Source organism: Astatotilapia calliptera, chromosome 13, assembly GCF_900246225.1.
Source record: "Astatotilapia calliptera chromosome 13, fAstCal1.2, whole genome shotgun sequence".
NCBI classification, from domain to species: domain Eukaryota; kingdom Metazoa; phylum Chordata; class Actinopteri; order Cichliformes; family Cichlidae; genus Astatotilapia; species Astatotilapia calliptera.
In genome coordinates this window covers 13548918-13564384 of record NC_039314.1, presented here as the reverse complement: position 1 = coordinate 13564384, position 15467 = coordinate 13548918, and the positions used below count along the sequence as shown (strand labels likewise).

General features: G+C 39.5%; 1 protein-coding gene across 5 annotated transcripts; it reads right to left on the bottom strand.

Annotated features, from left to right (window-relative positions):
• Positions 1 to 266: 266 nt before the first annotated feature.
• sufu (suppressor of fused homolog (Drosophila)) lies at positions 267 to 15277 on the bottom strand. 5 transcript variants are annotated; one of them, XM_026190413.1, is made up of 13 exons: positions 15023 to 15277; positions 10711 to 10887; positions 10229 to 10363; positions 9822 to 9958; positions 7556 to 7698; positions 6551 to 6636; positions 5985 to 6057; positions 4660 to 4813; positions 4451 to 4553; positions 3875 to 4009; positions 1916 to 2054; positions 1764 to 1832; positions 267 to 1666 (listed from the first exon to the last, which is right to left on the bottom strand). In XM_026190413.1, exons 1-13 carry the CDS (start codon positions 15031 to 15033, stop codon positions 1577 to 1579), a joined length of 1452 nt encoding a protein of 483 aa, XP_026046198.1. In that variant the 5' UTR covers positions 15034 to 15277; the 3' UTR covers positions 267 to 1576. The 5 variants fall into 5 exon arrangements, 4 of the variants coding, with proteins under 4 accessions (XP_026046198.1, XP_026046197.1, XP_026046200.1 ...); XM_026190412.1 differs by having other exon boundaries at positions 4660 to 4816; positions 15023 to 15276; XM_026190415.1 differs by lacking the exon at positions 15023 to 15277 and adding an exon at positions 11067 to 11117 and having other exon boundaries at positions 4660 to 4816.
• Positions 15278 to 15467: the final 190 nt, after the last annotated feature.

The window sequence follows — 15467 nt, the reverse complement described above, 5'->3', positions numbered from 1 at the left end:
AGTCTGTCCAATTAGGCAACAGTGCTAACCACCGTGCCACCAATCCACGTTTGACACACCTGAAGTAGACCACCAGAGCTTTTTACTCTTCTGGGAGTCTGAAAGTTTGAAAATCGAAACCTAGACATAGCCATAAATAATAAATTTACTTAATTACTTTCAGAAAAAGTGTAATACTGTTGTTTTGCACGTTACAGGAAATCACAATAAAATAGAAAAAAATTATAAATAAAAATTCAAAAATAATGTTCCACAGTACTTCTGAATTAGTGTTCCAGCTTTATTTGTGTAAATACATACATACATACACACTTTAATGCACTTGGGATTACAATCAGCCAGTTCAGTCAATAAGATAGTGCTTAAAAAATTCAGTACAAAAAAAAAATCAAAATTTTATTTGTCATTCTGAATAAAAAAAGAAAACGGTAACATCATGTTTTATGAGTACATTTCTGTAGGAAAATGCTGTAGTAAAAGTAGTCTTCTTTTTTTGGCATGAATATGGAGTGAAATAACAGTATCAGAAAAAGGGAGTGAATGCAGCAGGCTCGATTCAAAATGATGTGTCCAAACAATCCAGGAGCTTCAGGCTGCATTGACAATCACGGAAAAAATGTTGGGATTTTTTCCCCCCTTCGGCTGGAGGGAAAGGCACTGTGGAGGTTTACTCATTTTTAAACAGGTCCACTGATCCAAATCATATGTTACATATATGTAGGCACTGGAAACTGCACTTGAGGAGGCCATGATCACAGATTACAGTCTATTAACATCTACAACAGTGACACTACACATGGGTGTTGTGTGAGAAAACCTAACTCATTACTGGAGTTATAATCTTGGCACAGAGGAGCAATCGAGGTGGTTATACCTGCAGCATTTGCCAGGTACTTAAAAAGTGACAGTTAATAACAGGCTATGAGACAATGATTAACTGTCAGACTAGTGTTCCTGAAACATGAAACATTTGAGACAGAAATGGTTCAAACTTTGGCGTGACCACAAACATATCAGAGAAAAATGTCCAGCATTTGTAAATACTATACATATCAGCTCAGTTTAAAAACAACACTGATAAAAAATGTTTAAACTGGTTATTCTTCTTCCCTTTCAGAGGCCACTGGAATAAATAGAAGTGTTTTTGAGAACTGCTGCTCAGTTATTGCTTTAGACAGCATGTCAGGAGATCACAGGATGTATGCTCAACTACATTAGTGATGTATATTTTGAACTACCTGGAGGACTGACAGCATCCAGTTTGACCAACAGGATTGTTCTAACAAGCCAACCATCTGGACTGGCTGGTCTGATAGTCTCAAAAGCCTCATACAGATATTGTAAACAATGGTGCTAGTCTGAGAATGCGGTAACAGTCAGAAATGTTTAGTTCATCCCTCAGATTATCTTTTTGAGTGAAACAGTTGAGGCCAGCCACAGTGGGAACAACGTATCTATAAGCTCTGACAGCCTCTCAGAGTCCAGGGAGGTCTGCTGTTTCTGATGGTCCACTCTGGAAATGTTTACACGTCTTTTTCTTGGCATTTTCAAAAGAGCAAGTGTCTCTGTGTCAGTCTCACTGGAGTGGATTATCAAACACAGAGTCTGGTAGAACAGAGATTTTTAGCTTCTTTTCTGGCCAGCTGTACTCCTTTGGCAACTTTGTCTGCAGAAAGAGAAAACACATGCAAGGTATACCAGGCATGTAGTCACAGTGCCTAAAACTGAAAGTAAAAGGTAACCTGCAAGGGGTTTTTGCTTGCCTCATCACGAGTGTTGAGTTCCTGTAAATCCCCGAGCATCTGCTCCACAAACTCTTCAGTCAACAAAATCTATGAAAGGAGAACAGAATTTAGAAAATGAACTCATTAAACAGGAACGCAACAGCCAGAGGTCAGAGTTTCCGTGTGGGTACCTGAAGCCAGGGGCCATGGGCTGCATAGGGATGCTCTTCAGTAGCAAAAGCACCTTCAACTCCTGTAGACACAAAAGTGATGGCCGTGTCTCCGTTGATACTTTTATATGTGAAGTGTCTCCCGTGGAGCAACCGCCCCCTGTAAAAGATCAAACACAATCCATTATGAACTAACCACATGATTACACTCATAAGTTGTGTTTGTTTTCATTTATGTTTGCCATAAAACAAGATTTCTTATGTCATAAAGAAATTGCTAGTAAGCGTTTAAAATTTATAAGCTTTAACCTTTTATCTTCTGAACAATTTTTTTGTGGTGACTGAGGAAAGGCAGTTTGCCATTTTGCATCAGAGGAAGCCTTAAAGAACTGACCTGTTGAAGATAATAAATCAAGGTCAAAATGCTTGAAATAACCACGAGAATTAAACTAAATCTGTTAGTCGATGCTGAGGAGTTGAGTGCTTTCTAATTCAGAGAAATAACCGTAAACATTTAAAGTCAGTTAATTATTTGAATGAATTTAAATTAAGAGAAACACTATGTTCTGCAGTTTTCAATGGGAGGAATAGAAAAAAGATCCAAAAGATTTGTTTCATTAATATCACAGAGGACAGTTTGTAGGAAATATGACATAATCGCCCTTCATTGCGGTATCATATAACTGGGACATAACACTGTGTTCTCAACACATTTCTCCTCCTTTTACACAGAGCTCTCTCTGTACAGTAACTCTAAGCTTGTTCTCTCCTAAAAATGAGTTTAAAAATAAAGCAGGTTGAAACTGGTGGGAAAGAGACTTCCTATTGGATAGTCCGCTCAGTTGGCATTTTGTTTGGTTACACACATTCCTATAAATGTCACCTATGCCCCCCTCCCACAAAAAAAAAAAAAAATCCAGACGGATTGTAAATTCCACAAGTTACAGAGTATATCAGAAATCTTATTGTTTGCTATTGCAAGTTTGCCATTTGTCACTTCAGCATTAGAGGGAAATGGTACAAAGGAGACTTTCGACCGGATAGTCCGCTTAAATGGCATTTTCTTTGGTTATACACATTCCTATAAATGTCACCTACATCCCCAGTAAAAAGTAAACAAAATCCAGATATTACTGGACTGTGAATTCCAAAACTCACGTTAGAGGCAATAGCTGCATTCTTTTTGTCAATAACGGACTCCTTTCACCAAGTGCAGGCTCTCTTCTCTTTCTCATTTTAAGATTAACATTTTTTTTTCTCTTCAATGTAAGATGGCTGAAATGGTAAGGATTTATAGACCATGTGACTGTCATGAACATATGGAGGTAACTTTAACATTGAATTTATATCTGCTAATCTGTATTAATGTACTATCTTTGTCCTAAATCCTCTTCCTGCTGTTTGATACACTTCTTGCTGTGTAGGCGAGCAGGAAGGAGAGCCAGACATGCTCCACATGCTGTGTTGACAGCACTGATTCAGTTGCTCTGTCAATGTACACTAATAACCTTTGTTGACTTCTCTGTTTAAGAAAAGCTAGGAAATAGATGTAAAAACACCAAAACATGTTAGACAAATCTAGAGGATCAGAGTCTACGTCCAACAGTCCACTGTTAACAAATACTAAATTCCTGAATGTCACTTCTTTGATGTTACAGGTAACATTAATATCGACTTTAAGCCGTTTCACATTCTGCTCACTTATGATAACACTAGGCCCACTAAAAAGCAGCTAACTTGTTATTTTCTTCAGACTTTGAAGTGATATCAAAGTACATGTGGGAGGAAGTTCAACTGATATTTGAGGGTGCCTTTCAGAAAACCTCCTCATTCACCCCTGAGGAACTAGTGGTCCTACATGCCATTATATTCGGCCACACCTGTTCAAAATAAATATCTGGGGTATCCTTTCGGTCTCACATACATTCAGAAAGGGTTAATTTGCCCAGCGGTTGTAGGAGAAGAAGACTGGTGCTTTACCGCAAGCAGAGGGGCAACAGTGTGCCTGACTCTTGGTTGAATTTCAAATGGACACTCTCCAACTGCCGTGTTCGGACCAACTCATGAGGAACAATAGCTGCTGAGCTCTCACTCTCCAAACTGTCCTTTCGACTCCTGATAAACACAGAAAGAAGAAGAAAATAATCTCAGTGAGGAAGCAGAAAATGGTATGTTCACTGATGAGTCTGTTAGAAAACAACTAAGAAGGGAAAGGCAGCTTTTTGGCTCACGCACACACACACGTGCGCACGCACACACACACACGCACACACACACACACACGTGCGCATGCACACAAACAGATTTCGCAACTCCTTTCATGAAGCAGTTACCTGATACAGCAGAAGACCCAAACTTCCACAGAAAAGCAGCAACAGAATAGCAACACAGCAACATAATATGCTGGTAGCTAAGAAAGAACGATGATGATAGTTCAGATGTCACTGGGGATTTGAGTCACAGCACAAGAGGGAGGGAGTTATCCTGGCGCAACCCTTGTGCTGAGCTGAACCCATGTTAAGATTGTGAGTGCTGGAGTGTAGGAGGAACACTCACTGCGGTCTCTCGTGGCTCTGTTTCTGGCTGTTGATAGGTGGTAGGGCTGCTTTGCTGTTAAACTCCAGTCCTTTTCTCAGAGTCTCCCTGATCTGCTCTGTGTCTGTCAGCCCACAAACAAAGACAGAAACAAGTATTATTTCATTAGGTTAGGCATTTCTGCTCAGCTTGAGTATCTATCGTATGCGCTTCTTTGGAAGCTGGCATACCTTTGTCTGAGAGCCTGCGTGGCTGTGATCCAATGCAGATTGATCGACTGTCCTCCTCATCCTCTGGCGGCCGACTCAGATCGTCCCACACACACTTGGCGCTGACCCCACTCAGGTTCGAGCCTTCTGTCTCGATACCCTGGTCCACTCTCTCCTGCTTAGATAGGCAAGAAATATACACAAATTGTCAATACAAGCTCACATAAAACACAACGTCAACTTCTTCAGAAATGAAAACGATGCATAAATATCTACAGGCAAAAAAGAGGTGATAAAACTTGTGACAGCAAAACAAACCAAAAACAATAATATCAATGAAGAAAAGGTTCCCTTTAAAGTGCTTTGTAGAAGATTTCGCTTCCAATATCAACAAATCATTGACCAGGACCAATTAGCTCTTCAAATGGTTTCTTTTCAACCACTACTACTTCTTTTGGCTGCTCCCTTTAGGGGCCGCCACAACGACCATCTACCAACATCTCACCCTATCACTAGCATCTTCCTTTGTCACACCAACCCTCTGCATGTCCTCCTTCACTACATCCATTAACCTTCTCGGTGGTCTTCCCATTTTCCTACTGCCTGCCAGCTCTATATTTAAAATCCTTTGTCCAATACATCCACTATCCCGCCTCTGCACATGTCCAAACCATCTCGTTGCCTCACTAACTTTGTCTTGAAACTGCTCTTATATGCTCATTTCTAATCCAATGCTCATAGGATATGCTCATTTCTGGTCACGCTCAAAGAAAACCTTTGCATGTTCAGGTCTCCTACCTCCAGTTCAGCCCCTTGTCTTTTTGTTAGGGCCACTACCTCTCCACCAACAGAGTGGGTCTCTTGAACCCATCTATCACTCCTACTGCACACCTCACCCCTGTCTCATTGTCTTCATAAATGTCCTGCACTACCCTCAAATACTTCTCCTCTGCTGACAACCTGACACAGTACCACAGTTTCTCTGCTCACACCCTATTGTATGCTTTCTGTAGATAAGGCGTGCCAAACATAAGGCCTGGGGGGCCAGAGTCTACCCAACAGTGAGTTTGACATCCCTGCTCTAGAGCCACAGGACACAAGACAGTGCTACTTGTTCTAATCTTCTATAGCGTGGCAACAGGTTTCGTTTGAGTCACACTAAGCTTAACTCTTTACAGAAGAGTTAAAAGAAATATAAAACAGTAGATTTTGATCATGCTTAAGTTTCGATGACAAATGTTTCCAAAAACAGAACACAAAATAAATAAATCATTAAAGACCATAAAAATGCCTCTTTATGTCATACTGTATAAAAGCAACATGGTGCAGAATTGAGTAAAGCTTACTTGTAGCTGTGGATCAATTTCAAAAATGGTCTCTCCTCTCCTCATGTCAGTGATTAGCCAGGGGCCACCGGCTCTGTGCACAGGAAAAGCATCACCATTAGTTCAGGTCAGCATTAACTTCAAGTTAAACACACCAAGTTAATAAATTAACTAGTAACTATGCTCCTCACTTGCTGCTCACAATGTACTCAAACTGAGCACAAAGTGGCATTCACATAATGGTGTTTTCTATTCAACTCAGTTCCTACAAGTTGATTGACCATTTACAGGCAACTGTAAAAAAAAAGGAAAGACAGAAAAACAAGAGAAAAATACTGTGACTGAGCAGGTAAATCATTTCGATTTTATCCGCCAGATATGGAGTGCACTAAAAAGGGAAAAAATATGTGTGTAACGCTTAAGTCAAGTTATGCTTTCCACTTCAAATGATGACTTTCATGAGAGTTCTACACAAAAATGACACGCAGGTTTGACTAATCAACACCTACGTGTAAATCCAAGCTAAGCAACAGAATAAAAAGTAAAACTAGCTTTGACCAGATCACCTGCTACACAGTTCTACTCACACTCTGACTCCACGCATCAGCTCCAGGATACCCTGTCCATTCCACTGTTGGGCCGCCTGCAGCTCCTCTGTACATACTCCCACAATCTACGAGACACATATTTTATGGTTTTTACACCAACTGTTGTAAGACACCCCATACCTATTTTATTAATATTGGGTAACATTACATAATATTGAATAAATGCCAAAATATCATCTGACAATTCAAGATGGATTTTTGATACTGCGTTCCTCTCCTCATTTGCCTACAGTCAACTGTTGCAGCCGTTTACCGTCACAAGGGGGCAGTGTCGCAAACAACAGGTCTGCAAGCTACTCTTCGTTGTTGGTCCTTCAGCCATAAAACACAGTTATATCAGCTAAAAAAACAAAAGAATAAAAAGCATCCATTGTAGCCACCTGTCTGTGGCTTTTTTTTTTAATCTTTGATTTCTGCGCTTCTCCTGTTCAACCTGAACTCTGCTGCCACTTTTAAGCCAACAACTATGTGAGCCATGAACAGCATCATCGACATTAAGCTATGTAAAATGTAAATGGACTGGTTCTTATATAGCCCATTTCTACTCTGCCTGAGCACTCAAAGCCCTTTATACAACTTTCCTCATTCACCCATTCACACAAGCACATGGAAGTGCTTTCTAGCTAACATTCACAGACATTCATTTTCAATCCGATGCATCTGAGAGCAACTTGAGGTTAGCATCTTGCCCAAGGATATTTGGCATGCAGACTGGAACAGCCAGTCGAACCACCAACCTTCTGATTAGTAAATGACCTGCTCTACCCCCTGAGCTACAGTCACCGCTATCCTCTGCTGTTGGACTTTTGAAGGACTTCACAACACAATTTTTACATAGGTTGCATAATCCAGCATAGGCAAAAACCTACTCAAAGAGACACAAACACAATACCTCAAATCTTACATTAATTAGCTCAACACAGAATCGTTTTGAGCCTACTGTCAAGTGGATTACACTAGTGACAAGTGACATTAAAAACTCACCTGGAGAAAACTCACTGTGCCAAATGGCGTCTGAACCGGTTGCATCTGTGGGTCTTCTGTAAGCAACATATGCTGGATACGAGATTCACTGTTGTCTAGTGGACTGTGCCACGATACATGGTCACCACTACAAAATGTGTTTTCTGCATGAGTGAAGAGAAAGAAAATACATTATTTTTTAAAATAAAAACAAATCATGGGATTATAATTTGTCTAGCAGACACCCTGTCATGGCTGCTCAAACAATCCTACATTTCATCATCTGACTGTACATAAACATTGACGGAATGGTCCAGCAACATGAGAAGAGGGGAGGCAGATCAGAAAAAGAGGTAGCATGAGTAAGAGGAAAAACAGTCAAAATGAGACCCAAATATGGAAAGAAAACCATAAAAACTACTTTTCCGTAGAAGCTAATCTGACTGTTTGCGAGGTAACACGCGCCCACGCCAGACTTGCTTCAGGAGAAACGAGAGGGGGGTAGATGGCCAGGAATCAGCATTCGTTTAGCTTAGGGGCCTAGCCCACCCACACACAAATTGACCCCAGCTGGAAAGCAGAGAAGGACTGAGTAGAGGTGAGTCTGGAGTAAAAAGTCTTCTCTTTCTGCATGCTCCCTTCTTGTCTATCGAATTACATTATTTACACAAATTTTGGATTCAAAGGAGCTTAGCAACAGTGTATACACCCATGCAGAGTATATATTCACACTACCACAACTGTCTTGTTTGGAACTTGTGAAAACAATCCTACTAAAAACAGCAAAAGATAACAAAAGGGAAATTAGATGTCCTTTCAATACCCAGAGCTACAACATACATAAATGTGTGTTGTAGCTAGAGCAGACTCCTCTAGTTAAGCTTGTTTACATGCATCACTGGGATTTCAAGCTACCTTTACAAAGAACACATTCTTTGGCACACCACCATGTTTTTGCTTGGCCAATAGAGAGTTATCACATTAAAACTTTGCAGTTAAATCATTTGCTAGACCACAAACAACGTGTGACAAATAAGTACACTGTGTTACAAATTTTTAAGTGAATGACCAAGAATTTACAGATGGCTGCAAAATGGAAAAAAAACCCAAAACAAAACAAAACAGCAAACTGTCAGATTTTGGGCCACCATGTGCCACCAACCAGTATCAGTGCACCATTGCGTAGATTCTTCAAATCTCTGGAACACTGCTAGAGGCATGATATGCATTTCTTTTAACAAGCTATCCCCTCTTTCGGGAATAACTTTACCTTTCTGTTTCAGTGGCTGTCTTGATACTGTTTATTCAGATCAGTAATAAGAGAACCATGATATCAGCCCCACAGTGCAGTGGCAAGTGAAAGGTTGGTGGTTCAGTTCCAGCCATCTTTGCTCTTTGTCCACTGTACAAGGCTCCAGCGGCTATTTCAAACTCTTGCACATTGATCTGACCAGAAATGTATCATCTAGATAGAATGTATTAACTGCAGCGACATGCACAGTCATAACCTTGTGCGTGTTAATGCAACTCACAATTTAGACTGTGTCATGTCCACAATACATAAACTTAACTTGATCTGCAGTAAGCCTGCAGTTTGAATCTTCATGGCGAACTGACCAGGGTGCACATTCATATATGAAGCCAACATGACGCTATCAGATTAATGGAAGGGTATGCATGTCTGAAAGAGGCGAAACACATCAGTCTAAAAATCTCCCACAGACGCTACACTGGTTTGAGATATGGTAATAGTGAAAGGAATAGTATAACAGTAACGTTATTCCCATTCTCTTTGAGTGACACCTGGTGCTCTATGAATGGAGAAGATATCCCAAAAGACAGCACCCACGTCAAAATAAAATTATGACATCACAGTACAACGATCTATTTATTTTTTTAACCACTTAACCAGTCTTTTGCTGAGTACTGAGTTATTTTCCATACAATGTTTAAATCAACAAAAATAAAACAAAATTTATTTATGAAAATAAATTTATTTTTAGTCTGAAAGGCATTCAATTTGATGAATTATCACAACTTAATATAGTTTGTTTCTGTTGTTTAAGATGGCAGCATGGCGGTGCCCTAAGCATGAATGTTAGCATGAAATGAATGGTTGTCTCTTGTATCAGCCCTTTGCTACTGCACTACTACAAATATTTTTGCTGCAAAACTACCCACAATAAAGTTTTTGACCTCTTCCAATTCTTTTGTTTGATTGTCTTTTAATATGACCTTTATCCATGCAAACATTTTTATAAATTGCAGAACTGCTTTGTGCCCTTACCTGACTGGAAGACATAGCGAGCCAAACCTTGCATTAGCTCAGCTGGCCATGTTGGAGGTGCGGTCTCCCCCACCTCTCTTTTGAGTCTAAAAGTGAGCTCAAAGCCAAACCCACTTGGTCCATCTGGCCCTGTAAATCTGACAAACAAACTTTATGAGAAAATGGACTGACAAAATGTCAGCACTTATACTTTTGTGTTATTTGTATATGCATGAGGGCTGTGAAAAGCCAAATACTTATTGAGATGAACGAACTATTCAGAGTTCACAGTTGGTCAGGAGGGGACATTTAGTAAAGGGCTGAAAACTAAAATATTGTATGGGTCAAAATGACTTCCCACATTCAATAAACGGTCACACAGAGGGGCGTTTAAAAACCAAGATTTGTGTTACTGACACAGTACTTACTCATGAACACGGTTATCCCCATACAGGTCACTGAGTCCAAAGCTCACATAGTGCCAATGCTCCTGGACGTCCTGAGCTGGACAGCCTACGTTTCTATACATACTGATGTAGTCTAGCGGATCTGGTCCACCGAGCCTATGAGAAGCAAAGAATGAGAACCATGTACAGTTTTGTTATTGTTGTGAGTAGACACCCCAATGTAAAGACATCTGGGTTACAATGGAAGTCATTTATACGTGTAAACGTGGTGAGAGACATTTCAAAAGCTGGATTTAAGCCAGTATGGCTTAGAAGAGACATTCTCAAACTTTCCGAATAACAGTAACTACAGTATGGCTTCTGGATGTTGGGTTAGCTACAATGTTAGCTTGGAAGCTAAACTAGTTCTGGGCTAATATTTAGCTATTTTTAGATTAAATATATTGTACAAATATAATGCCCGCACGCATGTCAGACGAGCAACAGCAACATGGGTTACTTACCAATATTTTACAATAGCTGTTACTTGAAGCGGGTTTGCCTGCTCGGGATAAAGTCGCCGACATTCCCCATAGATAGCCTGCAGCCCAGGAGGAAACAGCGGCACCAGCCCGTGGGCTTGTGCACCACTGGTAGGCCGTACCTCATCCATGCCACGACCTCGAATAAACCGGGTTACTCTATAGAAACAACGTATATACAGTTACCGTTGGCAACTACCACTTGTTCAAAATTAGGCTAAACTAAACCATAAAAGCTTCAGACAAGTACTGCTGTGTAATAACAAACGATAAACTCTTTTCTGTTGCCCCACTCGGTAGTCGCCTGTTGCTCATCCTTTACAAAGAAACTACCTTACCATTGGTTGGCGAAAGGCCATTGCGTCAGTGACTGGCAGCATATTGTAGCCAATGAAAATAAAGATAACGGTTGTGTGAATTTGTGGATAAATGTAATTGGCTGAAATGATGCTTATGAAATAGTTAAGGGGACAAGCACTTTCAGGGTTGGGGTATTAATGTTTTTAAGCAGGCAAATTATGGCTAGGTAGTTAAAAAAGACAAAAAAACAAAAAACAGCCAACAAAAAAGTAGAAACTCTTTCAAATACATTGCTGAGAAAAAATCTTTTAACTCCCGTGTGACGTGTATGTACAGAATATAACCAGCAAAAAATCTTTCAAATAGAGTATGTAATGTCTGTTACTTGTATAAAGTCTTGCATTAAATTTTAGGATTTTTTCACTTGCCGTTAAATGTGTTAAATGGAAATAATTCAAACGTTTTGGGGGGGTTTTTTGTTTGGTTTTTTTACTGTTTAATCTGTATGTCCTTTAAAATGATAGTCTCCAAAAGTAAATAGCTTTGTGTGAACTATAGTAAGGTAAAACACATCATATAATAGAAATACTGACATGCCTTTAAAATCAACTTACTTGTTTAAAGTACTTACTCGCTTTACTCCCATGCAATAACCATCCACCCACTGTTTAGACTTTATTTATTTACTCTATCAGTTAGAGTCAGAGAGTTCAATCAAAACCAGCCTGAAACGTTATTCCTTTGAAAAGGTCAACAAGTCAAGATGTGACCATGACTGAGCAGTCACTAAGACACTACACTGTGTGTTCCATGTTTTGAATAAAAATGCAAACAGCGAATAGTAATTAAAGTTTATTCAAGATTTTTCTCATTGCAGAAGCTTTCCTGGATTCTAAATGAATGATAACAAGAAGGGAGGGAAGTATTATTTGTTTTAGAGAAAAGTATGAATCCAAAGAGCTATTACATTTCTAAAGAGACTACACAATCATTTCTTTCAATAGAGTGAATGCATGAATAACAAAACACAGTGTTACAGCATAGTAATGCTGTATATAAGATTCCTCATCACTAAGAGGTGGCAACCTTGTTTTGCACATATGTTCTTTGTGACTTATTACACACTTTAGTCTACACATGCAGTGGCACACTTGTAACTACTGCTATATATTATATAACAACCTAAAGAACTATATCCTGTGATGCTGTTTATCCAAGTGAAATTTGGTTCAAATGTAGTATAGTATGTTCTCTGTGATTTCAGTCCCACTCTAACCACTGTGGCACAAGTCCCAGAAAAGAGTATAGCCTGAAGGACCCCCCCCCCCCCCCCCCCCCCCACACACACACACACACACACACCAAAATGGGAGATTTCTTAGTTGAGGTTGGAAATGATGTATTGTCCTGTCATGACGCTTCCAGACATTATCAAAGGACTTTGTGTACAGTGTATGGCTTTTTCCAGACTGACTTTCAGAGACACATCTAGGAGCTGTTTTGAGAGAACGCCTCCACTGCAAATGGCACAAATTAAAACTAAAAAGGACGGTGCATTAACAAAAGGGGACATGGTTTATGCGGGGCGTAGATAAGAAGAGGAAAAGATAGCTAATACACTTTCATTTTGAATGTAGCTTAGATGTAATGATGTGGCAGCCCTGTGAGCACTATGATTCACTTGATATTTACTGTTTCAGTGCTGGTTACAAAGACCCACATCATAATGTCATTTAGTGATAACAGTATTATAGAAATTGTATACGTCTTTCATTCCCACCAAGTGTAACACTACACTGCTTAATTTAACTTGAGTTGCCAACGCTGATACCAGAAATGAGTTGCTTTAAACCTGTTCTGGTGTGTCATAACTACATAACTACAATATATGTAGGTGAGCATTCCCGTCCTGAATGACTATACAAAAACGTGGTGTTTTGTAAGTTGTACGTCAGATTTTTGCACTGAAGGCAAAACTTACATTACCGATTAATTAAGTCAAAAAGAAAGCACGTATTTAATACTGACATACTTTTACCAGCTCTTGCAGCATTTTGGAATTATTAAGCTATAGCCATGTTGGAGTTAAAAATGTTAAAAAATAAAATAACATTTATGAGAGGCAACATACGCACACACACACACGCACACACACACACATATGTGTGTGTGGGTGTGTGTTTAACATTTTTAACTTTAGCATGGCTATAGCTTAATAATGCCGAAATGCTGCAAGAGCTGGTAAAATTATGTCAGCATTAAATACGTAGCAGAGCAGCTCTTGAACTTTCTGACGTACTTTTTACCATAATTTTTCCTTTTAAAAAATTGCTATTAATTAATTAAATCCCCACAAATACGGTTGACTTTTGATTGGGTTTATTAACAATACATAATGACACTTTATAATAATACTGAGAAACACATTAGTCATTTCAAAATGTATGCTTTATTCACAGCAATAATATGTGCAATTAAAAATTAACTCCTCATTCACAGGAATCTCCATACAAACTTAACACCAAGCATTATTTTATTGATTTCACACGGTGGTAACTTCGGCATTCTGGTGCTGCGCCGTACGGCTGACAAACTAGTACCATGCCAAAAGAACTGAGCCCATAGATGACACCTGAAGATGTCACCATCTATGGAATTCAGTTCTCATAGTAGAGCACACATTAAAATCTGTTCTTCGGGCACTTCTGGATCCTTGAATGGCTTTATCGATTTACACAGCTCATACTTCAATACTAACTCTTTTCACATCTCATTAAATCTCCCATTAAATAATGAAAAAAAAGCCAACTATAAGAATAATAAAATTAGTAAACTCTAAAAACTTCACAATAAATGTGGGCTGCAGTTAAGTGACACATGTTGAGAAGCATGTTGGGGTTAGGTTACCGATCCCAATTTCTGAAGAAAGGCTGGGTAATGATGAAATGATAACGTCAGCTGTACTTCTTCCAGAGTAAGATTGAGCAAGAGGTCATTACTGTGGCAACTGAAGGGATTAGTCACATTTAACATTTGCTTAACAAAGTGGTGTATGAAGTCGTTGAAAAAAAAAATGCTGTTAATTTGCAGGGGTTAAGAGGTGTTTTTTTATACGTTGAAAATGAAAGTAAAGTGGGAAACAAGCTCCCAAGAACGGAAACGATTCTGTGGTTAGAGAACATATGGAGAGTTTCAGGATCATTTGAGCAATCCAACTTTTTTTTTTTTTTTCATCTGTGTTCCTGGAAATGCTTCAAAACTACTGAAATGCAAGTCTGTCCACTGGAAGCACTGAATCAGATCGTGGTGATAGTACTCTGGTCAAGGCATGAAATGACTCATCAGTTACAGCAGTACACTCCCAGTAAAAGCGCTTTAGGACTGTGTGATTAGTGACATACAGTTAGTCGACGTATCTTTGAACCCTGCAAAGTAAGTATGCTATTAACTGACTGTGATAGACTCGCCTCTTTTATTTAACAAGAGAAAAAGAAAGAAACCCCCCACCACCCCACACCTCATTCAAGGCCTGGAGTCAATGTTGACAGTGAAGATACAGTGAAGATAATTTGTCTGTGTTATCTCAATCCAAGTTTATCCATTATGATGGTGCATTCTTTTAAGGTACAGTACAGCACGATGAACTTTCGAAGGAAGGCCACACCTGAGTATGTTCAGGAAACTCATATCTTTCCGGCAGTTGGACTGGGAAACAACCGGTTCTACGGCCTATCACTAGACAAGGCCAATCCCCTATGAGATCATTAACTGTTTCTTCAAAGTCTACATCAAAAAAAATTCACAGTGTGGCAGGTTTAAAAGCCTTCATTTGCTTTTTGCTCAAAGAATGAAGAAGTTAGCATTTCTTTGACCTAATTAAAAAATGTTCAACCCCCCCCCACACACCCAAAAAACACATGTCATTTTGTATAAGCTTTTTGAAAACCACACACTCGATTTGACCATACTGAGAGTTTTCTTTTAATATACTTACCTCGGTTTCATTGATTTCCTTTCCTGATCCTGGTTATGTCATAAACAAACCTCCTCATAAAGGCCTCCCAGGATTATTTCATAGTCAAGCTTTAAAAACAACACACTTTCGCAGTCCCATCTCACCAGAAAGAAAGCAGCAGGCTTCTTCAAACTCGGCAAATATACATTCCTCCTCAAATCACCTGCACATTCTGCTCGCTCCCCAATGTCCTCCAGGTCCCAGGGATGGATGCAGCACACTGTCTGACATTCACAGAAAGAAGCACTTAAATATCTTGCCACCTTTCACATCACCCATCAGCCTCCCTCCTCTCTGTTTTTCATACACTCCCTCTGTACGGTAAGCCCGACAGTCACTTCCCAGTAAGAAGGAAGCAGTGGGAGTGTAAAACACGCCCCCTCACAGTGAATCAACACATAATAGTTTCTGAGGAAAACCATCT